The sequence below is a fragment of the Pristiophorus japonicus genome, chromosome 19 (genome assembly GCF_044704955.1).
Source record: "Pristiophorus japonicus isolate sPriJap1 chromosome 19, sPriJap1.hap1, whole genome shotgun sequence".
Lineage (NCBI taxonomy): Eukaryota > Metazoa > Chordata > Chondrichthyes > Pristiophoridae > Pristiophorus > Pristiophorus japonicus.
This window is the reverse complement of record NC_091995.1, coordinates 25,399,637-25,417,502: the sequence shown is the minus strand read 5'-3', so window position 1 is coordinate 25,417,502 and position 17,866 is coordinate 25,399,637. Positions and strand designations below refer to the sequence as shown.

The 17,866-nt window shown below is 45.9% G+C and overlaps 1 protein-coding gene across 3 annotated transcripts in view; it reads right to left on the bottom strand.

Moving 5' to 3' along the window:
* LOC139229803 (RNA-binding protein 4B-like) overlaps positions 1-17,405 on the bottom strand; it is a 115,410-nt gene extending 98,005 nt beyond the window's left edge. For all 3 annotated transcript variants that reach the window (XR_011587809.1, XM_070861396.1, XM_070861395.1), the window contains exons 1-2: positions 17,091-17,405; positions 7,183-7,489 (exon numbers count right to left, since the gene is read on the bottom strand). Coding sequence is in view for 2 of the 3 variants with exons in the window: in XM_070861396.1 (XP_070717497.1) it covers positions 7,183-7,489; positions 17,091-17,195 (412 nt within the window). In the remaining variant the exon portion in view is untranslated. The remainder of the gene's footprint in view (positions 1-7,182; positions 7,490-17,090) is intronic.
* Between the last annotated feature and the right edge of the window lie 461 nt (positions 17,406-17,866).

Here is a 17,866-nt window from a genome sequence, read left to right as displayed (position 1 = left end):
TGCAGCGAAGGTTCACCAGACTGATTCCCGGGATGGCAAGACTGACATATGAAGAAAGGCCGGATCGATTAGGCTTATATTCACGAGAATTTAGATGAATGAGAGGGGATCTCGTAGAAACATATAAAATTCTGACGGGATTGGACAGGTTAGATGCAGGAAGAATGTTCCCGATATTGGGGGAAGTCCAGAACCAGGGGTCACAGTCTAAGGATAAGGGGTAAACCATTTAGGACTGAGATGAGGAGAAACTTCTTCACTTGGAGAACCTGTGGAATTCTCTACCACAGAAAGTTGTTCAGGCCAGTTCGTTAGATATATTCAAAAGGGTGTTAGATGTGGCCCTTACGGCTAAAGGGATCAAGGGGTATGGAGAGAAAGCAGGAATGGGGTACTGAAGTTGCATCATCAGCCATGGTCATATTGAATGGTGGTGCAGGCTCGAAGGGCCGAATGGCCTACTCCTGCACCTATTTTCTATGTTTACAATATAATCAGCCTGGAGCCAAACCGCCCACCGACTCACCCCTCCCCAAGGCTGCAGTCATGTTCTCCCTGGCCTCTTAATGCTTACGCACAAGTTCCAGTTAAATTGTACACCCACTGTTTGAGCCGAGCTGCAAAAGGAACTGGAACTCCTGTGCTTCACGCACTATCCCTGATTTCTTAGCTAGCTCCTTCCCAGCCTGGCCTTTCGCTCAATTACTCTCACGCAACTATAACTTTCAAGGCCCAGCCTCCCAAAGACCTTGGTTCCACTTCCAGCCCAGGTGCCTGACCTACCAAGTCCTGTAGCTACATAACAACGTCAATATGCGTCTCCTGGGCTTAACCCCACAAACACCTTGGTGCATTTCTCCAGACTGTTTAATTCCATGCCCTATACTCTACCCACCCATCTCTTTCTCCACAGGTGTCCCAATACTGCAAATTTCCCCACACCCTCCTGGTAGAGCTCAACGCTTCACTGATTAGACACAAGTAACTCCCTGCTCAAGATCTACATTGTTTGGCTTGTTCCCTGCTGGGTCTCACCCCAGACTCCATACTTAGACACCACGCCCTTCCAGCCCTCTTCAGGTACACTTCTGCTGGGTCCCATTCAGTCTCCCAAGACATCTCCCACTTCATCTTCAACAGTGAAACTGCAGTCTTTCATGCAATTTATCTTCAGTTGTTCAAAGTATTTTCGTCTGAGACTAAGGTGCAAGTGTGAATATAAATGGAAAAGGAGGGCGGGGAGCCCTGATAATAAAGGATGACATAAGGACAGCAGAAAGGATCTCGGCTCGGAAGATCAGGAAATAGAATCAGTATGGGTGGCGATAAGAAATAACATGGGGCAGAAAATACTGGTGAGAGTAGTATACAAGTCCCCCAACAGTAGCTATACCGTTGGACAGAATATCAAGAAATAGTCAGAGCTTGTAACAAAGGAAATGCAATAATCGTGGGGGACATTAATCTTCATATAGACTAGACAAATCAAATTGGCAAATCTGGAGGACTAGTTCATGGAATGCATTCGGGACAGTTTTCTAGAACAATACATCATGGAACCAACCAGGAGAAAGGTTATTTTAGATCTTGTACTGTGTAATGAGACAGCGTTAATTAGCAATCTCACAGCAAAGGATCCTCTGGGGAGAGTGATCATAATGTTATAATTTCACATTAATTGCGAGAATAATTTGCCTGACCTCCAAAATCAGAGTATTAAAATTAAATAAAGACAATTACATAGGTATGGGGGGAGAAAAGAGAGTTGGCTACGGTAGATTGGAAAAATAGATTAAAAAGTATGGCGGTAGATAAGCAGTGGCTAGCATGTGATCCTGCATATAATTCTCTGAAGACAAAAATATAAATCTAGTGATTGGCTCCTTTTCCTTGCGACATTTCAAGTTTCACAACTCTAACTTGGCTTTATTTATTTACTAGATATATTCCTCCCTCCCCCCCCCACCCACCCCATGACTCCTTCTTTACACAAGATCCTACCAATATCTTCCTACTTATCAACTCCAATCTCTCCTGGCCAAAGTTCCCCATTCCACATGAACACTACCCCATTTTCCTCACTCATTCAAACATGCTGAAGCATCTCCAGAGTGCCCTCTTCCCTCGTGGCCTCCCATTTCTTCTCACCCAATCTAATACTCAATTCTGACATGTTGCTGCATGTTGTAAGCTTTCAAAGAGTTGTAAAATCAGAAAATGAACATGTCGGAGGCATAAAGGAAATAGCATGGAGGGAGACAAAGGGAAGATGAGACAAAGAGCAAAAAGACAGATTGAGAACAGAAAGACACCCATATGTTCCGCATGCAGAGACATTTACAGCAAAGAAAGTCAACTTTTTATCTGAATTTTTTTTGTCTGTGAGCAACTTGCATAACGTCAGCGTTGGCTCAGTGATCGCACTCTCGCCTCTGAGTTTGAAGGCTATGGGTTCAAGTCCCACTTCAGAGACTTGAGCAGATAATCCAGGCTGACACTTCAGTGCAGTATTAAGGGAACGCTGCACTGTCAGAGATGCCGTCTTTCAGATGAGATGTTAAACCTGTCTGCTCTCTAAGGTGGACGTAAAAGATCCCTTGGCACTAGTTCAGAGGAGCAGGCGTTCTCCCCGGTGTCCTACCCAATATGTATCCCTCAACCAACAAAACAGATTACCTGATCATTATGTTTCTCGGAGTTTGCTGTGCACAAATTAGCTGCCACGTTTCCTATATTACAACAGTGACTACACTTAAAAAGTTCTTCATTGGTTGTAGAGCTCTTTGGGAGGTCCTGAAAGACGTAATATAAATGCATGCCTTTCTTTAACAACTATGCTAATTATTTATCATGTCAAGACCACTCCTGTGCACCGACCTCCAGGAATCCCTACACAACCGCACCCAGATACACCATCCAAATTGCCTGTTGTGCGAGACGATGTCCCAAAAAGTTATTTCCACTAGGGAATCAGGATACAAGTTAGCAATATCTCCAACCAGTGAGAGCTTGGGCTATCAAATATCAAAGATTAGGACTGGACATTAATTCCACCCACTCTTGACTGTCCTTTTTAAACACAAACCAACAGAATCACTAACAGTAGGATTTCTGGACTTTCATCACAGCACTCTCTAATTCAACTACAAATAACGCCTCGAGACAGGAAGCTGACGAGATGATGCACAAAATAAATCACTGTTCACACGCAACAAAAATTCAGAACATAACCCACAATAAAAAGATCTTACAAAAACACATTTGCTACTCTTAAGAGTGAAATGAAAACTAGAAAACAACACTCAACTTCTCAGGCAAGAATGACAACGTAAGCTGCTACTGAAATCATGAACACTGAAGTGTCACGATAAAAGCAGAGACATAAAACAGTTGCTGAAAGTACAACACATGTGGCTCATTGGCGAATGGGTCCCAAGGGTTAGTGACTTTTGGTGCTTAACATGGTAATAAGTTACTTGTGAAAAACGCATTTTGTACTTTCATTAAGGTTTCAGTTTACCATGCAGAACAATTGTTTAACCTTCAGTACTAGCCTTCAATTAGTGGCTAATGGGACTGGGTTCCAATCCAGCCTGCATGAGAATATCTTGATCTGTCTTAATCCACTTCATAGCACAAGCATCGAATTGGCAGTCTCACCCACACAAGGTCTGGTATGGGAAATTGAAAGATGTTTCATTGGTGCAGTAGGGCCAGCTCTCGAGAGTCTGGGGCTCAGTAGAGAGAGTTTCACTCTGCATTTAACCCAAACAACAGTATCAAACCAGCAAGTGTTAGATGAGCTGTTTCATCTGGACCACGGTGTGCGGCATCTTGATGATATTCGGGTTGCCGACTCTCCCAGGCGAAGTTTCGAACCGCCCGTGAGAATTGCGCCATCTAAATTTTGGACCGCAGCAGCTCCCCCACCATCTCCCCCCGCCTCCAGTTCCATGGCATAATCGCTCCTGCCGACTCAGGGAGCTGGCACTCTTAGAATGTAGGGGAGTGAGAGACGGGGCGGGGACAGTTGCGATGTTGGGCTGGACTGGAAGAATGTGGACAGGGACTAGAGGGCAATAGATTGGTTTGTCGGAAGATTGACACTTGAAAGGGGCATGGGCGAGGGTGACAACGAACTGGGGAGAAAAAGAGATTGGCAAATAATGGGCGGGAGATGGAGCGAAGAAACAGACTGAGAAATGGAAGCTCGAGAAAAACTAGAGAATGAGTGTTGGGGGGAGAAAACACTGGAGAATGGGGTGGGTGTGGGTCCCGGCATCTTCTGCAGAACCGAGCGCAGCAGTAGGAGCGGCGCCAAGAGGGGATCAGCCAGTAATGGGGTGTAAAACCCGTTGTCCTCAGTGGGTAAACGGCAACTTGTATTTATATAGCACCTTTAACGCAGTGAAACGTCCCAAGGTGCTTCACAGGAGTATTATGAGATTTTAAAAATTTGACACTGAACCGCCTAAGTAGAAATTAGCACAGGTGACCGAAAGCTTGGTCAGAGAGGTATGTTTTCAGGAGAGTCTTGAAGGAGGAGAGAGGTAGAGAGGTTTAGGCAGGGAGTTCCAGAGCTTGGGGCCTAGGCAACAGAAGGCACGGCCACCAATAGTTGAGCGATTATAATCAGGGATACTGGGGGGGGGGGGGGAATTAACAGAGCGCAGATGTCTCGAGGGGAGTTGGAGATTACAGAGATAGGGAGGAGCGAGGCCATGGAGGGATTTGAAAATAAGGAAGCAGAAGATTGTACCCAATGGTGTGCGAATGGGGAACAAGGGGGCGGAGACCGAGGATTCTCACTGTGCACGGGGCGCAGCACACCCTGATTTTACATTGTTAGCTCCAATACATGGAGAAGAGGGCCTGAATACAGGCCAGCCGTGGCCGATAGTGCTGTGGAATTGGAAGGAGCAGTCCTGTTCCACCACCACACCCCACAGAAGGGGGAGGTAAAAAAAAAAAGATCCCCGTCATTTCTTCAATGGCATCGACCGGTCCCTTAAAGGACCACGGTACAGCTGGGAAAACGAGTCGGAACTTACACAACACATGCTCCCACCGAGTTTTTCATGCATTTTGCAGAAGGGCCCCGAAGCAGGCACAGGATCTTTCACATATTTAAAAACTAATCCCACGTTGATTTCAGGCAGCAACCAGGTAAGTATGAAAGCAGTGATGACCAATATGGTGGCGGTCATCCCTCCGGCGCAAACTTAGTGCAGGACCTTGCGTCCCAAAATTGGTATACAATGCGCACGTATTATGCCCCAGAAAACGGGAAGACGCACCCCAATTTCTACCCCAGCGTGTCCAAGTAACTTCTGCTGACAGTGGCCCACGACAAGTACCAGCACGTCAGATCAGGCACATCACGTAAATTGAGTTTGGCACCCCTGGTGCAGAGGGAGTTTTATGTCGTATCAAACCCACACTGTACCTGGACCTGCGAGTGCTTGTTGCTGATGGTAAGCACTTGAAATGGAAAGTATTACATTCCTCAGCAGCAACATTTTCTACTTTGATGAGCACAAAAAAACATTCCAGTTAGTGTAGTAAGGCATCTAATGAGAGGTATTCAAATCGGAGTTCAGTTAAAACCCAAAGTTACAGTTCACTCCCCCGCTCACGCAACAGCCGAAGGACTCACGAGGTCTCTGATCAAGTTCGGCTGCACCACTTTGGAATCTTAAAACTGCTTCAACACGAGGATGTTGAAATAAATAATCTGTTACCGTTGGATTGTCAGATGTGCTGATGGGGAAGACTCTCCTTTAAGCTAGAGGTGAAGCTTCTTCCTGACTTCTGAGCCGCAGAAGCTTCAAGCATTCATTTTTATCCAGGAAACTCGGCATCCAAGAAAAAGAGTGGAACACACTTGTTCCAGCTCAACAAAATTTTTTTTTTTTTTTTTTTTGAAGTGTTTGTGAACAGATAGATAAAGTGAACATAAACAGAGAGATAGCTGCACCTTAGTAAAGGGAACAAAAATTCAGGGCAAATTGTGTGAAAGGTGACTGAAAGCATTCAACTAGTTTAGCTTTGCAGCCAAATGGCAACTTAACTGGTAGAAGCTAACAAGGCACTATGTCCTCTCACGTCCAGCCACTATGATGGGATGAATGGGGTCTCCGATGGTTGCAAGGAATCTATGTGAAGAGTTTGGGCAGTGTCAATCTCATCCTGAGTAGGCATGAGCACAGCACAAAACTGACCCGATTTCAGCATCAGCTTAGCGATCTCAGAGAGGCTGCAGCATGGCTGATGTGGGAAATGGTATCATTTCAGACTGGTACAATAGCAATCAAACTCTATGAAGGTCTTGCTCTAGCTTTAAGCTTTACTGGCTGTGCAAAGGATGTCTCAGAAGATTTGGGAGGACAGGAGCCCCTCAATGCATTGTGCACACACATGTACACTACATGCACAAAATGACTGAGTCTGAAGTAACAGTTCAGTGGATGAGCTGTTGACTGCATGGTGGATATAGCGGGCAACCAACGCCAACTAATGCACACAATGTATTACTTCAGAAATGCCATGCAGTTATCATGCAGCGGGGACATCACAAACTGCTATGACATCGCTGGAGCTGCAGCACGTGCAATACAGCCAGGTAAATATTTGCAGCCTGCCACCCCATTGCCTACTCCCTCTGGACCCGAGAACTACGGGACGCTGGCTGATCTGGGGGTGCTGTTAGAGGAAGGGTGGGGTTATCAAGCTGCCATACACGGCCCAATTAACGTAGAGCTATTCAGTAACAGAACTAGTAGGTCATCAGTTTTTTGTTTTTGTCGTGCTGTTGAAAACATCGGTATTCCCACTTGGCAGTTACCGAATGTAAAAAAAAAATAATAAATCAGGAGCCGACTACATTATTGAAAATTGGGCCAACATTTCTGAAAGCAAACCTTAGTCAAGACTTCAGTTGGGATTGTGGCCCTTGATGAGAACACAAAAGTGCTCTGAGGCCACGTGTCACAGATATTGCACTGAAAGCTTGGGAGAAGTTGAGAAACTGCACAAAAATCTGTATACTGTAATTGGGTGAAAAACTTAATTATTCAAAGGGCTCCTATTATCTACAGCCCCGACAGAGTACATGCGGTTCAACTAGAACATGTCCACAAAGCACAACGCCCTGAATGACCCACCCCCCTCCAGCGATTTCACCTTTAAACTCTGTGCCATCCAGCCCCCTGATGGCCTCCATGGCATCCTCGCTCCTCTCCATGTGCACGAAGGCGTAGTCCTTAACGATATCGCATTCCAGGACGGGTCCGTACTCCTCGAACTTGGCCTGCAGCTCCTGGCCGGTGCAGCCAGAGCCCACATTACCCACGTGCAGTTTGGTAGAGGACTTGGACACACTCTTGCTGGCCTCCACGTTGATGGAGACCCCATGCAGCTTGTAGTGGTGCAGGTTCTCAATCGCCTCCTTTGCTGCCTCTCTGTCCTTCATGTGCACAAAGCCATAGTTCTGTTCAGGGATAAAAAGATGCCGAGGTTAGAAACGAGACCACACCTGCAGCACTGTGTACAGTTTTGGTCGTCTTATTTACGGAAGGATATACATTTTTGTACCTCTCCAGTCCGGCACCCTTGGGACCTGACCGATGCTGGACCAGAGAATTTTCCAAACTACAGGTCAACTGGTTGCAACACGGCTGACAACGACCCAGGCGTGTTCGGCGCATGCGCTGCGTAGAAGCCTACTGCACAGCATTTAGTCGTCTAGAAGACGAGAGAAGCACGGAGAGAGCTGAGTGGCAAGCCTCAAGCCTCCAACCGGGCCTGGAGCCTCCCGCTGAGCGACGGCGGGCAACAGGGGGGAGAGAGAGAGCTTGGGGCCAGACCCAGCTTCGGAGCCTCAGTCAGCCGCCTGCCCTTCGCTGGCCCGCTTAGCTCAACCAACAGCGCGGGAAGCCACCCACGGCGGCACAGATGCCGGACCAGGGATGTTTCCGGACTAAAGAGTCCCGGACTGGAGAGGTGCAACCTGTACTTGCATTGGAGGTAGTTCAACGAAGGTTCACTAGGCTGATTCCCGAGATGAAGAAAGGTTGAGCAGGTTTGGCCTATACTCATTGGAGTTTAGAAGAATGAGAGGTGATCTTATTGAAATGTATAAGATTCTAAGGGGGCTTGACAGGGTCGATGCAGAGAAGATGTTGCCCCTCATGGTGGAATCTAGAACAAGGAGGTATAGTTTCAGAATAAGGGGTCACTCATTTAAAACAGAGATGGAGGAAGAATTTCTTCTACCAAAGGGTTGTGAATCTTTGTTCTCTACCCCAAAGACCTGTGGAGGCTGGGTCATTGAATGTATTTAATGTGGAGATAGATTTTTTGAATATAAGGGAGTGAAGAGTTATGGAGAGAGGGCAGGGAAGTCTAGTTGAGGCCAAGATCAGATCAGCCATGATCTTATTGAATGGCGGAGCAAGCTCGAGGGATCAAATGGCCTACTCCTGTACCCATTTCATATGTTCTTGTGTGTGATGTTACGAGGTTTTAGACAATCTAATCTTCCTCCCAAACAGAAGTTAGTTAAAGTATGTCTCATTGTACATTTTACAACCATTTGTATCTTGAGGAAATGGCAACACAACGGACTCTGGAAAACCTTATCACGCGTGCTACCTAGACTTCCAAAAGAGCTATTCATCAAACTCAAATCTGTGGAAGCTCAGGGTAAATCCTGCAGGGATGCATAAGAAATTGATTGAAGGGTAGAAACAACAGGGCACGTTGGAATGTTGGGGGGCGGGGGTGATGAGGGAAGTACTGAGTGGGGCACCCTAGTTGGGACCACTATTGCTTCTCACTTACATCAATCAGAAACTCAATGCAATCTGATCAAATCATAGAATGATTACAGTATAGAAGGAAGCCTCCTCTCTGCAAAAGCAATTCAGCTAGTCCCACTTGCTGCCCCTTTCCTTCCCCAATGGACCTGCAATTATTTTTCCCTTCAGGTAGTTATCCAATTCCCTTTTGAAAGGCACAATTGAATCTGCCTCCACCACCCTTTCAAGCAGCGCATTCCAGATCCTGACCACTCGCTGGGCAAAAAAAGTTTTTCCCTCACATCTCGTTTTGATTCTTCTGCCAATCACCTTAAATCTGTGCCCTCTGGTCCTCGATCCTTCAGCCAATGGGAACAGTTTTCTCTCTGTTCTGTCCAGACTCCTCGAATCGCCTTTCAACCTTCCATCCTCTAAATGAGAACAACCCCAGCTTCTCCACATAACTGAAGTCCCTCATCCGTGGAACCATTCTTGTAAATCTTTTCTGCACCCTCTCCAAAGCCTTAACATCCTTCTTACATTACATAACGTAAGAAATAGGAGCAGGAGTAGGCCTTACGGTCCCTCGAGCCTGCTCCGCCATTTAATACGATCTTGGCTGATCCGATCATGGACTCGGGTCCACTTCCCTGCCTGCTCCCCATAACCCCTTATTCCCTTATCGGTTAAGAAACTGTCTATCTCTGTCTTAAATGTATTCAATGTCCCAGCTTCCACAGCTCTCGGAGGCAGCAAATTCCACAGATCCACAACCCTGAGAAAAGAAATGTCTCCTCATCTCAGATTTGAATGGGCGGCCCCTTATTCTAAGATTATGCCCCCTAGTTCTAGTCTTCCCCATCAGTGGAAACATTCTCTCTGCATCCACCTTGTCAAGCCCCCTCATAACCTTATACGTTTCGATAAGATCACCTCTCATTCTTCTGAATTCAAATGAGTAGAGACCCAACCTACTCAATCTTTCCTCATAAGTCAAGCTCCTCATCTCCGGAATCAAACTAATAAACCTTCTCTGAACTACCTCCAAAGCAAGTAGATCCTTTCGTAAATATGGAAACAAAAACTGCACACAGTATTCCAGGTATGGTTCACCAATACCCTATATAACTGCAGCAAGACTTTCCTGCTTTTATACTCCATCCCCTTTGCAATAAAGGGGAAGATTCCATTGGCGTTCCTGATCACTTGCTGCACCTGCATACTAACCTTTTGTGTTTCATGCACAAGTAAACCAAATTTTAATTTGATTTTACGTTTTTTAAGTTTAATTTGTCTTAATTGCCGGTGCTTTTAGTGTCCCCCTTCCCTTTTATAGGGGGCACTGGGGAAAATTGTGATTTTAGTGAAAAAAAAGGGGGGGGGGGGGGGGGAAAGGGCCTTGTAAATGTCTGGAGTGTCACCCAGGTCGGGTGGCACCGTTTAATGTTTTTATGTTTTGCAGGTAAACTCAAAAGAGTTTCATGCACAAGTACTCCCAGGTCCCGCTGTACTGCAGCACTTTGCAATTTTTCTCCATTTAAATAACTTGTTCTTTGATTTTTTTTCTGCCAAAGTGCATGACCTCACACTTTCCAATATTATACTCCATCTGCCAAATTTTTGCCCATTCACTTAGCCTGTCTATGTCCTTTTGCAGATGTTTTGTGTCCTCCTCACGCATTGCTTTTCCTCCCATCTTTGTATCGTCAGCAAACGTGGCTACGTTGCACTCGGTCCTTTCTTCCAAGTCGTTAATACAGATTATAAATATTTGGGGTCCCAACACTGATCACTGTGGCACCCCACTAGTTACTGATTGCCAACCAGAGAATGAACCATTTATCCCGACTCTCTGTTTTCTGTTCGTTAACCAATCCTCTATCCATGCTAATATATTACCCCCAACCCAGTGAACTTTTATCTTGTGCGGTAACCTTTTATGTGGCACCTTGTCAAATGCCTTCTGGAAGTCCAAATACACCACATCCACTGGTTCCCCTTTATCCACCCTATTTGTTACATCCTCAAAGAATTCCAGCAAATTTGTCAAACATGACTTCTCCTTCATAAATCCATGCTGACTCTGTCTGACCGAATTATGCTTTTCCAAATGTCCTGCTACTGCTTCTTTAATAATGGACAACATTTTCACAATCATAGATGTTGCACTAACTGGTTTATAGTTTCCTGCTTTTTGTCTGCCTCCTTTTTGAAATAGGGGTGTTACATTTGCAGTTTACCAATCTGCTGGGATCTCCGCAGAATCCAGGGAATTTTGGTAAATTACAACCAGTGCATTCACTATCCCTGCCGCTGCTTCTCTTAAGACCTTAGGATGCAAGCCATCAGGTCCAGGGGATTTATTTGCCTTTAGTCCCATTATCTTAACTGAGTACCACCTCCTTAGTGATTGTGATTGTGTTAAGTTCCTCCCCCCCCCCATCCCCATAGCCCCTTAACTATCCACTCTTGGGATATTGTTCACATCCTCTACCGTAAAGACTGATACAAAATATTTGTTTAGAGTTTCTGCCATCTCCATGTTCCCCATTACTAATTTCCCGGTCTCGTCTTCTAAGTGACCAACATTTACTTTAGCTGCTCTTTTCCTTTTTATATACCTACAGAAATTTTTGCTATATTTTTATATTTTGTGCTAGTTTACTTTCATAGTCTATCTTCACTTTCTTAATCATTTTTTTAGTCATTCTTTGCTGGCTTTTAAAAGCTTCCCAATCTTCTGTCCTCCCACTAGTTTTGGCCACTTTATATGCCCTTGTTTTTAAATTGGATACCGTCGTTATTTTAGTTAGCCACGGATGGCTATCCTTTCTCTTACACCCTTTTCTCCTCACTGGAATATATTTTTCTTGAGAGTTGTGAAATATCTCCTTAAATGTACACCACTGTTCATCAACCGTCCTACACTTTAATCTATTTTACCAGTCCACTTTAGCCAACTCTGCCCTCAAACCTTCATAGTCTCCTTTATTTAAGCTTAGTACGCTGGTTAGAGATCCAACTTTCTCACCCTCCATCTGAATTTGAAATTCAATCATGCTATGATCACTCATTCCGAGAGGATCCTTTACTAGGACATTCTTTATTAATCCTGTCTCATTACACAGGACCAGATCTAAGGTAGCCTGCCTCCTGGTTGGTTCCATTACATACTGCTCAAGGAACCCATCCCTTATGCACTCTATGAACTCTTCCTCAAGGCTACCCTGACCAATTTCATTTGTCCAATCAATATGGAGGTTAAAATCACCCATGATTATTGCTGTTCCCTTTTTACAAGCCCCCAAGATTTCCTTGTTTCTGCTCCGACCAAGAGAGTTGCTACTGTTAGGGGGCCTATAGACTAACTTACAAGTGACTACACTCCAAAAAGTGCTTAATTGGCTGCAAAGCATTTTGGGACGTCCGGTGGTCATGAAAGGCACTATATAAATGCACGTCGTTCTTTTTAAAGTGCGGTGCCCAGAGTTGGACACAATACACCAGCTGTTAACTGTGGCTCAGTTGGCAGCACTGTTGCCTCCGAGTCAGACGATTGTGGGCTCAAGCCCCACTCGTGACTTGAGCACGAAAATCTAAGCTGACACTCCACTCCAATATTGAGGGAATGCTGCACTGCTAAGCTGCCATTTTTCAGATGAGTTCAGATGCCTGCCCATTCATGTGGATGTAAGCGATCCTATGACACTATTTCAAAGAGTTATCCCCGGTGTCCTAGTAATTATCCCTCAATCAACATCACTAGAACAGGTTATCTTGGTCATGATCTCATTTCTGTTTGTGGGAGCTTGCTGTACACAAATTGGCTGGCGCATTTTCCACATTACCACAGTGATTACACTCCAAAAGTACTTCATTGGCTGTAAAGCGCGGATACGTCCGGTGGTCGTGAATGCGGTCTAAATGCGTCTGTCTTTTTGATGCTGAACCAGTGTTTTATAAAAGGTCCATCATAACTTTCTTTCTTTTCGAAAGAAAATTCTTGCAACATTTATATAGCGCCTTTTACGACCACCGGGTACCTGAAAGCACTTTTGGAGTGTAGGCACTGTCCTGATGTAGGAAACGCAGCAGCCAATTTGCACAGCAAGCTCCCACAAACATAGAATATAGGTGCAGGAGTAGGTTAATCGGCCCTTCGAGCTTGCACCACCATTCAATAAGATCATGGCTGATCATTCCCTCAGTACCCCTTTCCTGTTTTCTCTCCATACCCCTTGATCCCCTTAGCCATACGGGCCATATCTCACCCTCTTGAATATATCCCATGAACTGTCATCAACAACTCTCCGCAGCAATAGGTTAACAACTCTCTGAGTGAACAAGTTTCTTCTCATCTCAGTCCTAAATGGCCTACCCCTTATCCTAAGACTGTGTCCCCGGTTCTGGACTTCCCCAACATCGGGAACATTCTACCCGCATCTAACCTGTCGCATCCCGTCAGAATCTTATGTTTCTATGAGATACCCTCTCATCCTTCTAAACTCCAATGTATAAAGGCCCAGTTGATCTAGTCTCTCCTCATATGTCAGTCCTGCCATCCCAGGAATCAGTCTGGTGAACCTTCGCTGCTGCACTCCCTCAATAGCAAGAAAGTCCTTCCTCAGATTAGGAGACCAAAACTGGACACAATATTGCAGGTGAGGCCTCACCAAGGTCCTGTACAACTGCAGTAAGACCTCTCTGCTCCTATACTCAACATACCATTTGCCTTCTTCACCGCCTGCTGTAACTGTATGCCAACTTTCAATGACTGATGAACCATGACACCCAGGTCTCGCTCCACTTCCCTTTTCCTAATCTGCCACCATTCAGATAATATTCTGTCTTCGCGTTTTTGCTCCCAAAGTGGATAACCTCACATTTATCCACATTATACTGCATCAGCCATGCATTTATCTACTCACCGAGCCTGTCTAAGTCACCCTGCAGCCTCTTAGCTTCCCCCTCACAGCTCACACTGCCACCCAACTTAGTGTCTGCAAACTTGGAGATATTACACTCAATTCCTTCATCCAAATCATTGATGTATATTGTAAAGAGCTGGGGTCCCAGCACTGAGCCCTGCGGCACTCAACTAGTCACTGCCTACCATTTTGAAAAGGACCCGTTTATCCCGACTCTCTGCTTCCTGTCTGCCAACCAGTTCTCTATCCACGTCAGTATATTACCCCCAATACCATGTGCTTTGATTTTGCACATCAACCTCTTGTGTGGGACCTTGTCAAAAACCTTTTGAAAGTCCAAATACACCACATCCACTGGTTCTCCCTTGTCCACTCTACTAGTTACATCCTCAAAAAATTCCAGAAGATTTGTCAAGCATGATTTCCCCTTCATAAATCCATGCTGACTTGGACCAATCCTGTCACTGCTTTCCAAATGCACTGCTATTTCATCCTTAATAATTGATTCCAACATTTTCCTTACTACTGATGTCAAGTTAACCAGTCTATAATTACCCGCTTTATCTCTCCTTCCCTTTCTAAAAAGTGGTGTTACATTAGCTACCCTCCAGTCCATAGGAACTGATCCAGAGTCAACAGACTGTTGGAAAATGATCACCAAAGCATCCACTATTTCTCGGGCCACTTCCTTAAGTACTCTGGGATGCAGACTATCAGGCTCCGGGGATTTATCGGCCTTCAATCCCATCAATTTCCCTAACACAATTTCCCGCCTAATAAGGACATCCTTCAGTTCCTCCTTCTCACTAGACACTCGGTCCCCTAGTACTTCCAGAAGGTTATTTGTGTCTTCCGTCGTGAAGACAGAACCGAAGTATTTGTTCAATTGGTCTGCCATTTCTTTGTTCCCCATTATAAATTCACCTGAATCCGACTGCAAGGGACCTACATTTGTCTTCACTAATCTTTTTCTCTTCACATATCTATAGAAGCTTTTGCAGTCAGTTTTTATATTCCCGGCAAGCTTCTTCTCGTACTCTACTTTCCCCATCTTAATTAAACCCTTTGTCCTCCTCTGCTGAATTCTAAATTTCTCCCAGTCCTCAGGTTTGTTGCTTTTTCTGGCCAATTTATGTGCCTCTTCCTTGGATTTAACACTATCCTTAATTTCCCTTGTTAGTCACGGTTGAGCCACCTTCCCCGTTTTATTTTTACTCCAGAGATGTACAATCGCTGAAGTTCATCCATGTGATCTTTAAATGTTTGCCATTGCCGATCCACCGTCAATCCTTTAAGTATCATTTGCCAGTCTATTCTAGCGAATTCACGTCTCAAACCATCGAAGTTACCTTTCCTTAAGTTCAGGACCCTAGTTTCTGAATTAACTGTGTCACTCTCCATCTTAATAAAGAATTCTACCATGTTATGGTCACTCTTCCCCAAGGGGCCCCGCACAACAAGATTGCTAATTAGTCCTTTCTCATTATCACATTGTGGACTGGGTGATGTGTAATGAGCAGATAATCTGTTTTCGTGACACAGCGTGGAGGCCCCGACCTGCGTGAGAACACCAGGAGCAGGTTGGGACCATAAAAGGAGCGGTGTGGAGGCATACTCCGCCAGGGAACAGCGTGAGTTGGTGCAGGAGGGCGACGTCATCAAGGTCTAGGTCGGTGATTAGAGCGTGGGCAAATACAGCAGGAGCGGCGACAGAATGTGGAGGGATGTGATCAGGGTCATGGGGAGGCGTGAGTTCGGGGCCAGGGGCAGCATGAGCCAGCCCACACTGCGATATGTGTGTGCGCTCGGCCTGTGCAGCAGAGCTGGTCTCCAGTTAGTCTTGGGTAATCCTTGCCACTGGACCAAGACCTAGCTCTGTCAAGCCCATGTGGTGGCTGGTGTGTAAAAAATTCCATGCACAGGCATCTACCACCCTTAAAGATGGAGTTCGAGTCCTTCATTGGAATATTTGTGAACTCATCCTTTTTTGGCGTGGAAGCATGTCATCCTCGTTTCGAGGGACCACCTATGACTGACTGATTGAGGGATAAATATTGGCTCAGGACACAGGGATAACTCAGCTGCTCTTTGAAATTATGTCATGGGATGTTTTATGTTGACCTGAGAGTAGACGGGGCCTCGGTTTAACATCTCATCCAAAAGACGGCACCTCCAACAGTGCAGCACTCCCTCAGCACTGCACTGGGAATGTTAGCCGAGATTGTGATGCTCAAGTCCCTGGAGTGGGACTTGAACCCACAACCTTGACTCAGAAGCGAGTGTGCTACCCAATGAGCCATGGCTGATATAAATAGAAGCACAGAGTACAAATAGTAAGAACCAAAGAAATAGGAGGAGTAGGCCAGTTGGCCCCTCATGGTTGATTTGATCATGGACTCAGCGCCACTTACCTGCCCACTCCCCATAACCCTTTATCCCCTTATTGCTCAAAAATCTGTCTATCGCCACCTTAAATATATTCAATGACCCAACCTCCACAGCTCTCTGGGGCAGAGAATTCCACAGATTTACAACCCTCTTAAGAAATTTCTCATCTCAGTTTTAAATGGGCGGCCCCTTATTCTGAGACTATGTCCCCTAGTTTTAGTCTCCCCTATCATAAGAACATAAGAATTAGGAACAGGAGTAGGCCATCTCGCCCCTTGAGCCTGCTCCGCCATTCAACAAGATCATGGCTGATCTGGCCGTGGACTCAGCTCCACTTACCCGTCCGCTCCTCATAACCCTTAATTCTCTTATTGGTTAAAAAATCTATCTGTGACTTGAATACATTCAATGAGCTAGCCTCAACTGCTTCCTTGGGCAGAGAATTCCACAGATTCACAACCCTCTGGAAGAAATTATTCCTTCTCAACTTGGTTTTAAATGGGCTCCCCCATATTTTGAGGCTGTGCCCCCTAGTTCTAGTCTCCCCGACCAGTGGAAACAACCTCTCTGCCTCTATCTTGTCTATCCCTTTCATTATTTTAAATGTTTCTATAAGATCACCCTTCTGAACTCCAACGAGTAAAGACCCAGTCTACTCAATCTATCATCATAAGGTAACCCCCTCATCTCCGGAATCAGCCGAGTGAATCGTCTCTGTAGAAACATCCTCTCTGCATCCACCTTGTCGAGCCCCCCTCATTATATTAGTTTCGATAAGATCAGCTCTCATTCTTCTGAATTACAATGAGTATAGGCCGAACTTGCTCAACCATTCCTCGGGAAGCCCAGGATCCAGTAAATTAGTGAGTGGGGGTGCAGGAGCTTTGCTCCTTCATGGCCTTCCCCGTCCACCAGCAGCCCATGGTTTCCACAGTAACCGAGCCCGCTGATCGGTCACTCGGGCCCGGTCCCTCACCTTGATCAGGTCGCACTCGCTCACCGGCCCGTACTTCTCGAACAGGGCCCGGATCTCCTCGGCGGTGGTCGGCCGCGGCAGGTTGCCCACGAAAATCTTCACCATCCTTGTTTTTTTTTTGTGTTTCGTTGAAAACACCGGCCCCGAGTTCCTACTCGAAAAAAAGAGAAAGTGCGAGGTTTTTTTGCGGGCGGGGGGTTAGGGAAAAGGGCGGTGGGAAAGAAAGAGCAGACCGCGCAGAAGTTTTTCTCGTGGAGCCTGGCTTCTCGACAGGGTGAAAAGAAAATGGCGGCGCGGTGCTTTCCCCCTTCCTCCCCGGCTCAGCCCGGCCGTTGGTGGCCGCCCTCTCCCGCCGCACCCGATTGGTCCGACTGCCTGTCACTCATTCGCTTGCGCTTGTTGATCGGATCCTTCCGCGGCTCAGTGCGCGGTTCTGATTGGAGGCTGTCGCTGTCAATCAGCGGTTGTCCGTGACGTCGCGCCCGCCCGCTCTGCTTCCCAGCTCGAAACCTGATTGGTGCAGGGTCCCGCCAAGAAGGCAACAATGAATTATTTGCATTTGAATCGTGTAAAAAGTCAGGCGGTTTTACTTAATTGGCTGGTGGGAGGGAGTTGAAATAATTTGCAGAACATCAATCAATAAAACGAATATTTTTAGGCTGCAGGCGATTTTTTTTATTATTGCAAGCATCATCATCATAGGCAATCCCTCGGAATCGAGGAAGACTTGCTTCCACTCTTAAAATAAGTCCTTGGGTGGCTGAACAGTCCAATAC